The 15,767-nt window shown below is 44.0% G+C and overlaps 1 protein-coding gene across 1 annotated transcript in view; it reads right to left on the reverse strand.

The window, feature by feature from the left end:
* Window positions 1-12,297, reverse strand: part of LOC146367496 (potassium/sodium hyperpolarization-activated cyclic nucleotide-gated channel 2) — a 35,482-nt gene extending 23,185 nt beyond the window's left edge. The window contains exons 1-3 of the mRNA XM_084911953.1: window positions 11,061-12,297; window positions 7,687-8,110; window positions 4,545-4,706 (exon numbers count right to left, since the gene is read on the reverse strand). Of these exons, the coding sequence (XP_084768079.1) occupies window positions 4,545-4,706; window positions 7,687-8,110; window positions 11,061-12,232 (1,758 nt within the window). The 5' untranslated portion in view covers window positions 12,233-12,297. The remainder of the gene's footprint in view (window positions 1-4,544; window positions 4,707-7,686; window positions 8,111-11,060) is intronic.
* Window positions 12,298-15,767: the final 3,470 nt, after the last annotated feature.

Consider the following 15,767-nt stretch of genomic DNA (forward strand, 5'->3'; position numbering starts at 1 on the left):
AACGACTCTGATCATTAACCTTGAAGTAGAAGTAGCAGCAGAAGACCACAGCAGGTGCCACCCATGTTAGTTAAAAACAGGAAACTGAATGTTTAAATGGTGCAGCATACCTGAGTATTGTTGCTGCCCAGGTCCATCCCTTTATGACCACACTGTACCAATGGCTCAAACTGGTTTCTTGACCAGGACAGTGAGTTCACTGCACTCAAATAGCCTCCACAGTCACCAGATCTCAATCCAATAGAGCAGCTTTGAAAGGTGATGGAACAGGAGATTCACATCATGAATCTGCAGCAACTGTGTGATGCTGGCATGTCAGTAACCACCAACATCTCTGAGGAATGTTTCCAGCACTTTGTTGAATCTGTGCAATGAAGAATTAAAGCCGCTGTGGAGGAAAAAGGGGGTACAAACCAATACCAGAGGGGTGGAACTAATAAAGTGTATATATATTTTTTGACGGTGGCCACAGCAGCTGTCATCTTTGTGAAAAGCCTCCATGAAATTGTAGTGTTACCATACTTGTGAGGACCGACAGTCACTTAAGCGGACAAAATGCCCGTCCCCACGAGTTTGAAGGAATCTTTGAGACTCAAAATGTGGTTTTAGTGTCAGGGTTACAATTAGGTTATGGTTAGGTTTAGGCTAAGGGTTATGGTTAGGCATTCATTTTTGATGGTTAGGGTTTGGGGAAGCCGCTAGGGGAAGCATTATCGCAATTAGATGTCCTCACTAAGATATGAAAATGTGTGAGTGTGTGTGTGTAAGGGAAATAAGTTGAGTCAGGAGCCCACCTTAGTCCTTTTAACAACACCACGTGAGGGAAAGTTCCTGTTACACTGGCTTCAAAATACTTCCTCTTGAGTGGCTTTCAGCATAATTAGATGTCATAGCTACTTGTTCAGTAATACAACTTCTTTTAGTAGGCTATAATATTATTGCATTCCTTGTACTCGGCTCAGTAAGGCTGTACAAAACAAAAACACCTGCGATATAATCCCATCTTTCTCTCTCCTCTCCCACGAAACAAACACCACCAACTAATTTCGAGTTAATTTAGAGCTCAGACAGCAGATTTGGCTCTTCATGTGTATATTGCTATAACTGGCTTAATGAGTACTTCAAATCAAATCTGAAATATCCCACAGCAGACCTGTGATGGTGTTTGGTCAAACTAACTGCAATGAGTAAATCAGATGATTTCACACCAGACACAGTGATTACTGACTTACTGTCACTAAAGTAAGCAGACCGCTGTACTGCAAAGCTGAGGGAAGCGGAGAATAATGGGAAAGAGACGCCTCTGTGATGTGGGTACTGGAAGGGATGGGTGCACACACAGCTGTAATTACAGAGTTGAAAGTATACACCCCGTTTCTGTCAGTTAGCATGACTGTCACTGTTATTACCCAGTCGTCTCTGTACTCTATAATGCAGCCAAGCTCTATAAGCACTCTTGCATGGAAATTAACTTAGTGGCTGATAAGGCAGAGTAAAGCTCACGCTAAATATAACCGGAGTTCAATACAGGGGTGGAAGTTGGGTGTACTGCTAAAACAACCTATGTTCCCTGAGGTAGTACAAGTTTGACTGAATCCAATTATTAGCTGGTGGATGTCATTCAGAGTTACAGAGTGTTCTCAACGCCCTCCATGGGTCCTGCCTGTGGGCTCCACACCACCAGAGCCACTGTAGGGTGTGAGCCATGATGGATGGCCTGGCTGCAACACAATGGCTAATGTTACAAGTTGTCAGCCACTCAATAGGGGGTGGTCTCAGGTGGCCATATGTAGCCCATGCCAGAGCGGGCCTTTCGTTTGAGAGTGACGGCTCTCTGGAGACCGGCTGTCTTTGATTATACAGCAGGAGAGAACACTGGAGGAGTCAGTGTCCTGTCAGGCCCAGACTCCATCATCATGGACTTCAAACTCTGCAACGTGTACTGAGCACGATTGCCTTTTGTGCAGCCTATAAGTTTAGAAAAGTAGAAATACTTTTGAACTTGTGTTGCTGTTGCATCTGCGGTGCTTTTTAGTTGTCATTGTTAGATACGCGCTTTACATTTTACATAGCAGCTGCATGTTGGTGCACTAAATCTCTTGGATATTCTCTCGGTGAGTTCTTTAGGCCTTTAACCTCTTTCACCCTGGAGGTCCGTGTCTTCCAAAGTACCATAGTACATTTACTGAGCAGGCCCCTGTTCCTGCTATGATTAAAATGGATGTACTATTTGTTGTGGTTCATTTGCGTTGTATCAAAGTTGGTCGAGTGCAGTCGACAACTTTTACAACAGGTCCAAAATCATCTGTGCCACTGACACAGTTTTATTGCCGTTATGTACTCTCTAATTTATGATGTTATCAATATTTGATAGACATTTTTAAATCTCACTGTGGGCCGATATCAACAAAAGTCTTTAGTTTTTCATTTTGTGAGTCCAAAACAGCATTTTCAAATTCCTTATTTTGATTTACCAGGAATGTCGAGTTATGTAAAACAAAGAGATTAGCCATAAGTCATGTGAGCAACAGAAGTAGTGAATATTTGGTACTTACAGCTAATCAAAAGATTTCATCTGTTGTCATTAAGTTGCTGATTTAATTTTCTGTGGCTCGACAAATGGAGCTAATCATTTCAGATCCAATAAATCGCTGCAATTTCAATTTGACTGTCTTATTCCTATTCTCTGCACACTGCCTTTCACCCTCTGACATGACAGCTGTTGATAGGCTCCAACCCTGAATTGGACAAGTGATTAAGAAACTAGATGGAAGGATGGATGGATAAATTCAAAGAAGCAGGGGTGTTTGTTATACTGGTACTGTGGTGTGTACTTCAGTGTAGGGCATAGAGCTGATACAGTCAAGGCAATGCATGACGGATTTTTAATCATCTATAAGATCAAAGGCTTGGTTTTGATATAGTCAGCCTCGGGGATGAGCGAACACACCTCCACTCATTGCAATCTCTAAATTTCTGCATATAAATATGTGTACGTACATTTTCTGGATGTAGGTTAGTTATTTAGAGGAGCAAAATAAAAAGTAAGAGGTAATTTATTGTTCTTTTTGCTCCAAGATCATTTTACCAGCAATGAAGAAAAATATATATATATATATGGTTTGTCCTCGGTGACCCAGCTCTACAAAATAACATCAGTAAAACTGCAGCAGGTTTCAGTCTGACACATCAAACAAAAAGTGAATCCTTTTCATCTCAGCAATATGGCAAACAGGATGTTTACCCTCATCATCCCATTAACTTGTTCCAACTAGAATTACTCTTGTACAGCACTAAAAACAAGAGTCCCTCCTCTCATCCAGGAAATACTTCAAATCTGAATTTACAAGCCGTCGTGGCCGACCCAGACGGTGTCTGGGAGCAGGACCCAATCTGTTTAAAACCCCATTTGGACCTGTGCCTCGTGTCTGGGTTTGGTGTGGTCTCCTCTTGCTCAGTAAAAGGCTGGTTTGACAGACAGACCTATAAACAAACAGCTTTTATCTCTCTGAGAGAGACATGGCAACAAAGAGCCCAGCTGCCTGGCCATATTTCCCCCATCCCTCTATTTCCCCCTTTTATCTTTCCTGTCATCGCCCCACCGTGCTGAAGAGGAGGCACGGAGTGATGTAGAGGTGCACTTAAATCTCACAGGTTTGTTTTTAACAGTCTCTTTGTTGGTAAGCTATAGCTGTTTTCTGCCAATGACAAGGTTGTGATATGAGTAATATCCTTGATTTGCTTGAAAGGCGAACACACTTTTCCTCCTGAATCATACACAGCAGTGATCACTAAGCTTAATAATGATTTTCTGCCCTGGTATCAGTAATATTAATTCATATTAATATTATAAATTATTGAATCATACACGGTTATTTGTAAAGTAGTGTGGTCACGATTAAGATCTGTTTAATGTTCATGTCTTAATATTTTTTGTGCTCACATCATTTAAAAAGATTAACCAATAAAAACAAGCTACTGAGGCAGCACAACAGAGATATTCTCTTTTTGCTTGCATGCCTCCTTCCTCCTGCCCACATTACCCACACTGGAGAATCAGCTGCGTTATGCTGGTGGAGCCTGATGTAGCTTTGAGCTGAGGAGTGGGCGACAGATGATATCTGGTAACTTCAAGTGCCATCACTTGACATTTATCACACTTCACACGGCTTTGTGAAGTGACAAAGGGCACTGTGCAACTTTCTTTAACATATTTAGCAAGGTCCTGTAAACACAAGTGGAAAATTGGTGGTGTTCGTCTCTAAAGTATTAAAAATCTCTGAGGCCAATTTAAGGCTTCCCTTCTCCAAATAACCTTTCTAAAGCACCGGGGTTTCCTGCGCAGTGAAAGAGAAGAAAGAGCTTATCATGGTCACAAAATATTGACTGAGATTTAGCCAATATTTTCTGATGACAGCGAGACGCTTCGATCAATACCTTGTGATCACAGTTAGTTCTTGTTCACTTGGGTTACAAGAAGCAAGCCCAGTTCTGGTCTGATATGTGCAGTCCGACGTGCCTAGTCATGATTCCCTCATACGTACCTCCATCTTGTTGAGGGACACCCAGCAGTCCGATGGGAACTCCTGCAGCATGGGGACCAGGAACTGTAGGCAGCCATCCCAGTGACACAACAACAGCATCATACCGATCAGGTTAAAGATCCGCATCACCGCGCTGGCTAGGTCATAGGTCATATGAAAGATCTGGAGACAGCAAGGCAAGGAGAGGAGTTTATATGTAAGATTATATTGGAACATGAACTCAGTAATTATGGCTTTCTTGACAGTGTCGTAAGTTTTATCTGATGAGACTTCAGCGCTATGTGTTCTCCAGCTGTCTGCATTTCGACCAGTCGAAATAATTACCCCCTACCTCCAATTCATAATTGCTTTACTTTGATCTTAATGGAAAACATCATGAGGACAAGGAAAGGGGAACTTATAAGGACTTCGTAAAAGAAAAACTTGGTAGTGCTGCACTCTTGAACAAATGACTGCAATGTTGAAACTACAATGCCCAGATGGGCTACAAAATGCACATCGGACATCATTCCAGCGTGCTGTTTCAGGCACTTCGTATATATGACAATTTTAATTTTTAAAATCATGGATGTTAAAAAAAAAGCTGAAAACAGAAGGATACATACAGCTAATACAAAGTGAATTGTAGTAAACTTTAAACATGTTTTCGATTAAGCTTTTCCTTTATATGTAAATCTTCACACAAGGGAAAATCTCAATAAGTAGCAAATTTTATCTTTTTTCTTTTCATAAAAGATGCTCCAGTGTATCATGTGGTCTTATTATGGCTGCCGTGCGGATGCGTCCTGGTCACTTCACACATTCAGGAATGGTCCTGAGCAGATTTGATTACCTGACCCACCACCCTTTGTGCTACCTCCTTTTTTTATTTGGAGGATTATTCCCTGTTTTTACTTTCTCCCTTTGTTTTCTGTCCACAGTTGTTAGTGTCTGATTCATCACACTGTACCTTATTAACCTCCTCCTCGCCGTGTCTTTATTCTGTGTGTCTTCTTTCACTCTGTGTCACAGAGTCAACACAGCTTCCTTTTGTTCTGCAGCCTCTTCATTCTCCATGTTGGTATTCATAACCCCGGCCAGTTTGTCTTCTTTGTGTGTGTGTGTGTGTGTGTGTGTGTGTGTGTGTGTGTGTGTGTGTGTGTGTGTGTGTGTGTGTGTGTGTGTGTGTGCATCAGTAACCGTGTCCACTTTTGAACCTCAATCTTGACCATGTCAACTGCCCCTCTGCTAAGAATCTACTATGAATTCATTTCTTATTGGGAAGCTGCCTTCCTGCTCAGCTTCACACTCTTCTTTGGATTCCACCAAGTTTAATCAATGAGTAGGGGAGACAGCTTCCCATCAGTTTCAAACCAAACACAGCAGGAGCGAGCAGCGCATTCGTTACACCGAGATATGTGACATCAATCTGAGGCGCCAGCACGCATGGGGCCCAGTCACATATACAAAACACTCACGCAAGCCGGCGGGCACAAAAGATACACTAACAGCGGAGACAGACGTGCCATCACATGCACACAGCGTGATGGACGGGGACCATCATGAGCCTTAACAACTGATAGTCTGTGTTGTCTCGCACATCAATCATCCTCCATCACTGGACAGTCACTTAGGCCAATCATCTATCACTTGCCTGACCTCAAGAATCAAAACTGTGATGCTGCTTAGCATCTAATAGCTGCTTAAAAGCACTAATAATAGGTATGAGATCTTAATGTGCAGAAGTGACAGTATGTTTCATTATAAAACACGTAGAATGGTCTGATTAGTCTACTATGAAGGAACAGGAAATGGGTCATTTCTTACTCAGTGCAACTGAGGGAGAAGTGATACTCTATGACTGGAGTGATGAGGAATGAGACTGGACATGAATCACATGTGCTGATCTTTCTAAATGCAGCTTTAACCTTTATGAGATTTTCACTGTCACTTTTTATCAATCAGCGACTCACAAAATAGAGCAGTTGGTCATCATTCTTGCAAGGAGGATGGATGACAGAAAGCCGACTTACACGGTCATGTTGTGCTGGCTCACTGAGGTGTTCAGAACCGCGGACAGCACCGAGAACGTTACAGGAACTAAAAACAGCTCACAGCTTCAGCTCTTGGATTTTCAAAATAAACTGTTATAGTTAACAATAACGGAAACAGGCATTTGAAATGGGCATCTCCCGCATGTGCCAGTGTTTCGCTCTCCACTACATCGCCACTCTTATTCTTCACACGTGCAAGTATTACTTCCCATCATGCACCACTCTATGTGCATATCACATAATATCTTCAGAAATCCAATTATCCAAAGGTCAAGTGAGCAGCCAAGCCCCACTGTGCTGCTCACTACTGCAAAATGCCAGCACCAGGCTGCCAATACTCGCATAAATGAAAAGTAGAGCGATCTTATGACACTGTTGGACCTCCTGTCTCCCAGACTATTCCTCTTAAAGCAGAGGAGGAGAGTCTGGTAAGGGGCTGGGGCAGGGGCCCACAAAGGTGTATCCCTCTCGTGGAATAAATAATAGCTGAGTGGCCGGGAAGTTCAGGACTGGTGCTTTGGGTTCAGTCTTCAAGAAGCATCCTAGCAACAGCACCCATCCTCACATGCAGAGTCTACCAGTCAGGTCTGTGCAGACCTGCCATCTCACCTAACTCTAATCACTTTAAATGAATAATTAGTCACATAATCACAGTCGATAGCCCCCCTAGTGCTGCTTATGATAATCGCTGTCTCTGCTTCACCTGCTCTTCCTCCGGTCTCTTAATTGATTAACTATGTTTGCCCTGGTAATAGGTTGCTTATTAAGTGCCACCTGTGGGACTGCCAGGTCAGATGGAGACAGAAGGTTAGGAGGATGGTGTTACAATAACAGTAATTAGAATGCAAACTTTGTTAGCGCGCAAACATCCTGCAGACATTATATTTTTCTCACCAGGTGGCAGGTGAGAACACTGATCCTGGGCCTCCAGGTGAAGGAGAGCAGGCCAGAGAAGCAGATTGTTGGTTTGGCCATGAGCCAACATCAGCATATTGGAGGAAAATCACTGACCTTTTCTCACGGACTAAGCTAGGGGTTTCTTCTTCTGTAGCTGTGAGTTTTGAGATAATGTTTTAGCTCATGGACAGCTATGAAATGTGTGACCTTACCTCTTCCCATTGGTGGATGTAGCGTATTAATCTGGAGAGCCTCAACAGCCTCAGGAGACTCAGGATCTTGGTAAAGCGGACGATCCTCAGGGCCCGAGCAGTCTTGTACACCTCTGAGTCGATCCCCTTCTCTACTATAAGGAATATGTAATCCACTGGGATGGAGGAGATAAAGTCTACAATGAACCAAGTTTTTAAGTACTTCTTCTTAATGGTTTTAGGGTCCAAAATGATGTCTGAGTTGTCCTCGATGATGATTCCAGTGCGAAAATTAAGCACAAGGTCCATGAGGAAGAAGGTATCAGACACCACATTGAAGATGATCCAGGGCGTCGTGGTCTCGTCCTTGAAGAAGGTGATGCCCACGGGGATGATGATCAGGTTGCCCACCATGAAAAGCAGCATTGTAAAATCCCAGTAGAACCTATCAGGCGTGTGTGCGAAGTGGATGTGTGTGCGTGACAGTGCATTTTAGATGGGTGTGTGCACAGAGTACAGGAGGGAAAAAGAGGGGAAAGGGGAAGAAAAGACAAAAATAGAGTCAGATGAGAAGAGGGATTTGCTGTGGAAACGCAATAGGCACAAGAGACTGCCTGGCTCAAAATGGAAAAGTGTAAACAAAGTGCAGCCAAAGTGGTATTTTTGCCAGCATGAGCATGCAGAGAATAATGGGGGGGGGGAAATACTTACTTTTTCCGATACTGACGTGAATTATAATCAGCATTAAACCGATTTCTTTACACATTTTAGATTTTTGTAACAAAGCAAAAGGAATCTAATGATTATCACTGTTTGTGTGAGTAAGGACATGTAGCAGAACTGCTTTTCCTGTAATAACTCAAAAATTTAAATGCAAATGCTTAAATGATGGGTTAAACCATGGAAGGCCTTTTCATCTTCGTTTCTGAACCACTGGGTTTTATTTTGGCTTTGCCTCTTAATAATAATAATAATACATTTTATTTATAAAGCGCCTTTCAAGACACCCAAGGACACTGTACAATAGATAACAACACATAATAGAACAATGACACAATGAAGAACAATAAAACAAAAGCATAAGATAAAATTAACAAACTGTGGGTTCACAGTGAATATGCAGATTTGAACAGATGGGTTTTGAGTTCAGATTTAAACTGGGGGAGAAAACCAATGTTTCTTATATCTGGGGGTAGAGAGTTCCACAGCCTGGGAGCAGAGAAGGTTAGAGAAGGTTAGCAGAAGAAGTTCCTGAAGAACAGGGGTGATGTGCTGGTAGGAGGGGGTTCTGGTGATAATGTGAGCAGCAGAGTTCTGAACCAGTTGAAGCTTATGGAGGGATTTTGGGGGGAGACCATGCAAAAGAGAATTGCAGTAGTCAATACGGTAGGTAACAAGACTGTGGACAAGAATGGACATAGACTGGGTGGAAAGAGAAGGACGTAATCTGTTAATGTTGCATTTGGCAGGACCCTCTTCATTGTTTAGGGTCCTGCCAACACTTATACATCTGCATGTTTAAAAATCAGCATTAAGGGAATATAAATGACCAGAAAATTCCTTTTTAATTTCTTTCTGTTGTTCAGACCTCATTAAAACCAGATATGTATGAATATAAGCTGAATTTGCGACCAGCAACAAACAAGGAAATGTTTCATGTTTTTGATTTACTTTAATTCAATAACACAGATGCATGCAATTAGGATTAGAGTGAGGAAGTGCTGCATAGGAAGTAGCCTATTATTAAGATCAGCAAGTAGATATCGATTGTTTTCTCTCAGGTTTTACATCTGGAGTCTGAGAGACTGCAAACAGAGGGATTTTATCACTATTTTTATTATTTTTTATTTCTGAATTCTGAATGATCTGTTTAAACCCATGATTGTATTCTCTTGTCACAAAAAGTCGCGCATAGACTGTGTTAAATGTATTTATGAGCTCTCCTGGGCCCCATTAACAGAAAATGAGGGCTCGTTTATACGAAACTCTCAACAATATTACGGTATTGATATCAAGAGGATGACAGTCTCGCTTACTTACTGCCAGTGCTGATGTGACAGGCTGGTAAATGGGACAGAGAGCAAAGTGTTGAGGTTTGATCCCGTCACAGGAAGCTCTGCAGGACAGGTGCAGCGCTGAGTCATTACACTGCGACTTATGCAACAGGAACTAACTCCCCCACCACACGACAACAACAATAACCGCCCCGATGATGATATTTGAAGCAACTTTGTTGCTTTAAGATGCATTAATTAGCATAAGTATCAGGGGAGGGCCGCTAGCTTCTCGCGGAGTGGGAGTCTGCGAGCTAAACAAAGGTCTACAAAGTGGCCTGTCGTCAAATTGCATCTCTGCTGCTAAAGTTATGTCTCATCCTTGGTGTCCTGACACGGTGTTACGTGATACGAAAGGGCCGAGCGTGGATGATGAGTGATGGGGGTCTAAACGTAGCGCTCACACGCGCGAGCCGACTCCAAATGAGATGGGAGCTGTCCACTCCCTGTGGTGCTGAAACCAACCCATCCAGCCCCAGAGTCAAAACTGCTGGTTTTTTGACCCAAATTCAATCAGGCGACTCATACGTTTATAATAAAACGCTGAAAGGCAAGCCTCAATCACGAGGAGCCCTCTTCTCTGGTGCTTCCTCCAAAATATTTGAATGACAAAATAGCTGCTGGATGTCCAGCTGGGTGATCGGCGTTTGAGCCGCAATATAAAAGAGCGCATCCGTCATTATAATGCACAATCCGGGGAGTCTTACAGGCGGATATGTCTCCAGTGAGCATGCTTGAGGTTTCCGCACACTTGGCTCAAGGTGACATTCCATTACTGAGTGCATCGCATACACACGCAGGCACACACACTCACACACACACACATACACACACACACACACATATACATCCTGTCAGCAAGCTTTTGTGGTAGAGCCTACACTGCACACCTTATCCGGATCCTCAAAGAAATAATGGCATTTTAAATGAAGGCAGCTTCAGAGCGCTGTCCCCTTTGCTAAATGAGATCGCACTGCAACGAAAAGTCGAGGTATATTAGCAGGCCTAGCTTGTTGAGCACCCCAGACATGCTATAGTGTGGACTACAATGGGTTTGTTTACAACCTTGAAAGGACACTCTTCGCCAAAGTCGGTTTGCCTGACAACAGGTTGTTTGGCGGGGGGATTACAGGCAGTCCGATGCAATGCATCGTTTTAAATCTCTGCGGGTTCAGTCATAAGGGACGGCATGAAAAACCAGCAGCTGGCAGCCCCGAACAATAAATGTATGTGTTTCCAAGGAGTCCCAGTGGTTAGGCTACTCACTGCAAAGTAAGTTGTAGATGACAATGAGGACCCTTGCGAGCCCCTCATGTAACCAATTGCACCCACAGCTCTTACCTGAAATCGCTGTAAGGGTGGATAATCCAATTTCCAGCTGATTTTACCCTCTCCTGCTCTCTCTCCACTGCTTTTTGACTACCATACATGCGCAAGGAGAATTTGTTAACTCCAGGCTGCAGCATACTGCTAAACTGCCGCTGCATGAAGCTGGCTTGGCTTCCCCGAGGTTCTGCATCTTCGGCGGGCACAATTGCCGGGCCATCCTCCGGCTTCTGGAAAGTGACAGAGTTCCTCGGCTGCTGGGTCTGAGTCTGAGCCGGGCCGTGTAGCGAGGACGAGGCTTTCCGGCTTGGTGCGTTAGAGAAGGACACCTTGGAGTCCTTTTTCTCGGGGACTCCGCTGGACACGGGGTTTGCGCTTTCTCCTCCGTGCCCCCCGGTCAGGGACCCGCCTGGCGTGATCGAGCCGTCCATGCTGGCGGTGGTCGAGTTACAGGCTCCTCGCTTGGCGCTACCCCCGTCCTCGGCTCTCCCCGATCCCCCGGTCTGCTTCTCCGTCTTGGAGATGATTGAGCGCAGGCTCCCGGTACCCGAGTCCCTCCTGCATTCTCCGTTTTTGTTGCATTTCATGCTGGAAATTGGAGCGACGCCGTTGCAACCATCACCCGCTGTCGCGTTTAAAACCTCTACCGCGACCGCTGATTCCGACGCCTCCACCCCAGAAGCTCTGCAGGTCTCGCCGCGTTGGGCAGCATCGCCCGGAGAGGGTGTCTCGGTAGCTCTGGAGGCAGCAGTGGGCCGTGGGGCGGCAGGAGCGTCCTCTGTGTGCGTAAGGCAGGGTTCCTTGTTGGAGTTTCTCCTGGAAGCCAAGGACGAGGCTCCCCCTCCTGGCGTAAAGTTCTTCATCCTGATACTGCCGCCTCCTCCTCCGCCTCCGCCGCTGCCGCTCCCCCCAGCTCGGCGCAACCGCGGATGCTGAAACTTGGACTCCTCTTCTCCGTCCTCGGTCTCGTCCATCACGACGTTGCTGGGCACACCGGACAGGTTAGCGCTCGCTGCCCCGGGAGAGCCAGGGTCCAGACAGTTCTGCCCGCTGTTGCTCCGCGTGCATTTGGATGAGACAGCCTTGGCTGCGCTGATGTGGCTGCATCCAGTGCCGCCCTCCGCCTTCTTTTTCATGGTGGCAGCAGACGCCGGCGAAACCTCATTCCTGTCCATGACATTGAGCATATCAAATTTTGCCTCCAATTATCTTTGAAGAAAGCCAATCAGAGATAGAGCGAGGATGGAGAGGAGAAGAAGGGGGGAGAGAGGGAGAGATGGGGGGAGAGAGAAAGGAGAGAGGGAGGGGTGGACGTGACTTATTTGCAAACTACTGCACTTATATTTTCACTAGTCATTGTGTCAGAAATGATTAAGCATGAAATTAATTGGGTTCTTTGCGTCAAATGTCATTACACCATTAGCCTGTGCTCTTCTAAATTCAGTTCAGCCTGCATCCAGCTGAGGCCTCTCAGTCATTACCTTAAACATGAATTAAGCGTCATGTTTAAATCTAAAAAAAAAAAAAAATACCTGACATGCTGTCAATTACTGAATGTTTTCCCTAAACGTCAATGCAAACTGAAATTAATTCATGTGTTCTGTAAGACGTTGACAATGTCAATCTTCCTTAAAGCATGTTGGTGCCTTAGCTGGTGTTTAGCACCCTCTAGTGGTCATAATTCATTTTATGATTCTGGCAAAGCTCTCAAATGTTATCCATGGCACATGTTCAAAACCAGCAACAGATCTACAGTCTGGACTCATTTCTCTACAAAAACAAAGTGTATTGATGATCCCGAGGGGACATACTGAAACTCACAATATTGATTTTTGTCCTAAAAGCTTTTTCTTCTTTCTCATTCAACTTATTTATGGCTACACATTTGAGTCTAGTAAAAAAATATCCAAAATATGAATGGGTCCAGTATAAAGTTTCTTACATTCAAAGCATACAATCCATCATTCTCTTCTGCCATAGAGCAAGAGGTAGGCTACACCCTGGACAGGTCAGCAGTTTGTCACAGGGCTAACACAGAGAGAAGACAACCATTCACATTCATATTCACACCTATTTAGAATCACCAATTAACCTAACCCCACTAACTGAATGTCTTTGGATTGTGGGAGGAAGCCGGGGTACCCAGAGAGAACCCACGCAGACACGGGGGGAACTCCACACAGAAAGTCTCTGGCTACAAACTGGATTCAAACCCAGGACTTTTTAGCTGTGAGGTGCTAACCACTGCCAAGTATACAGCTCATGAAACAAAAACGTCTGTTCTGGTGCTGTCCACATTTGGCATTTTTTTGTTTTTAAATGCTTACTCTTATATGAAAAGGAAATACCCAGGAATAATCAATTAGTTATTCCTGTCCTTCTCCAACACCTGACCCTCAAAAACAGAACAACTTAACACTCAGAAGTGGAGTCAGCTACTGCATAATCTGGCAGAGACTACCTGTGACAAAGGTCGGCAAGAATACACAGCAGATGTCATGTACTGCAACGACTGTGGTTTCACCTGCAAAGTATGAACACAACACCAGCTGCTTCCACATAGTGAACAAGTAAATGAATATCCACTGGCATCACCACGTTCCAGACTAGCAGATAGTCTGAACCCACATGTAACACCAGCCAAAGCCACAGAGGTATAGCTTCATCTCTACAGATTTAGGCCACGATAATCGAGTGTTCTGCTACCAGAGGAGAGATAGTAGCTAGCCTCTTTTCTTTGTTCTAGTTTTGGTTGGGTGCAATTTCGGCCACATATATTTAAAAAAAATGGTTGTGGTGCTTCACAGAATCTGGCATTAACACAAGAATATACAGTAACTAATCCCACTTAGCAGATCTGTTCTGCGACATCTCAGAAATCTCTTATCTTTTACCATCAGTGCTCAGAAGTCATCTTCGGTTTAATTTCCTGGTAGTGGTGATGTAGTGGTCTGACATTGTCAAATGGTTTCCAGCTAATTCCAGACCAAAGGGAGGCAGGAAAATTAATGTAGGTAGCAGAAAAGAAACTCTCAACAAGTAGGTGGGTAATGTGAGTGGCCCAGAAACATGTTGGTGAACACAAGAGCAGAACGCACACGCTATAAAGGTTGATCCATTAATCAAACCACATGTGTTAGCCCATATTAGGAAGACTAAGCGATGGCCTTATTTGTGTGGCCCATAAGGTAAGAGCTCTAAAAACTAAAGAGGAATCATATCATCTGTAAGTCTTCCCAAAAGTTCTAAGGCTTAGTGATACAAAATTTCTCCACTACAGCAGTTCTGTCAAGCTTGTGTAAATAAGTCACCAAAAGCTTTCTGTAATTGCGTTGACGTGCTGCCACCTCATTTCTTTGTACCAACAACTTGGAGTCCTTTAGCAATCTTATATTCATTTACTTGAATCTGAAAACCTCACAGGGCGCTGCAGTGACTCAGACGCCACCTGATTATTAATGGCTGCTTAATTCAATGGGAACGTCTGATGTCTTTTTCACACATTGACAGAAATCCAAGAATGGCATGTTCCTTTCAGGGAAGTAGTTCAAGGCTTGAAGGTTTTATCAGTGTAGATTTAGGTTTTATGAACACCAGGCCTCAAATGAACTTGTAATGTTGTAAATGATCTATCAGAGTCATCTTCGTGCTCTTAATTTTGCCTTCACGGTCACTCATGATATGTATAAATACACTCATCAGCTACTTCATTAAGTACTTACTTAACATAAATATCTAATCAGCCAATCACATGGCAACAACTGAGTGCGTTTAGGCATGTAGACGTGGTCAGGACGACCTGCTGAAGTTCAAACCAAGCATCAGAACGGAGAAGGTGATTTAAGTATCTCTGAATGCGGCATGGTTGTTAGTGCCAGATGGACTGGTCTGAGTATTTCAGAAACTGCTGATCTGCTGAGATGTTCTCACACAACCATATCCTGGGTTTACAGAGAATGGCCCGAAAAAGAGAAAATATCCAGTGAGCATTAGTTTTCTGGGTGATGTCAGAGGAAAATAGCCAGAATGCTTTGAACTAATAGGAAGGCCACAGTAACTCAATGTAATAATAAAGATGGGTTGATGGATGATTTCTAGTGCTCTATTAAATGCTTGCTCTTTGATGCTGTCAGCTCCCTCAGCTTGTTTTCCCAGCTACTCATACTCTGCTCTCTGGGTCCCAAGGTGCTATCCAAGGTGAAATGGTGGATGCACGATTAGAACATGGGCACCACATGTGCTAGCCAGCCTTCCCTGGCACTGCCCCATCCCCAAGGTGAAATGGTGGATGCACGATTAGAACATGGGCACCACATGTGCTAGCCAGCCTTCCCTGGCACTGCCCCATCCATTCCCTGCAGCTGAACAGCAGACCACATCCTGCCACACTCAAATAACCACTTGTTAAAACCAGGGTATGCAAAAGAGCATCTCTGAACACACGTCAAACCTTGAGACAGAAAGGCTACAGCCACAGAAGACCACACTGGGTGTCACTCCTGTGAGCTAAGAGGAGGAAGCTTAAATTCACATATGCTCAACAAAATTGGTAAAATGAAGATTTACAAAGTGATTCCTAGTCTGCCGAATCTCGATTTCTGCTGCAACATCCAGATATTAGTCAGAATTTGGTGAAAACATGAAATCATGGATTTATTCTGCTTCAGTCTGCTGTGGGGGATATTTTCTTGGAACAATCTGGACTCCCTGTACCAAAAGGGC

Source organism: Perissodus microlepis, chromosome 18 (genome assembly GCF_051167445.1).
Source record: "Perissodus microlepis isolate ML-2025 ecotype Zambia chromosome 18, ASM5116744v1, whole genome shotgun sequence".
Classification (NCBI taxonomy): Eukaryota; Metazoa; Chordata; class Actinopteri; order Cichliformes; family Cichlidae; genus Perissodus; species Perissodus microlepis.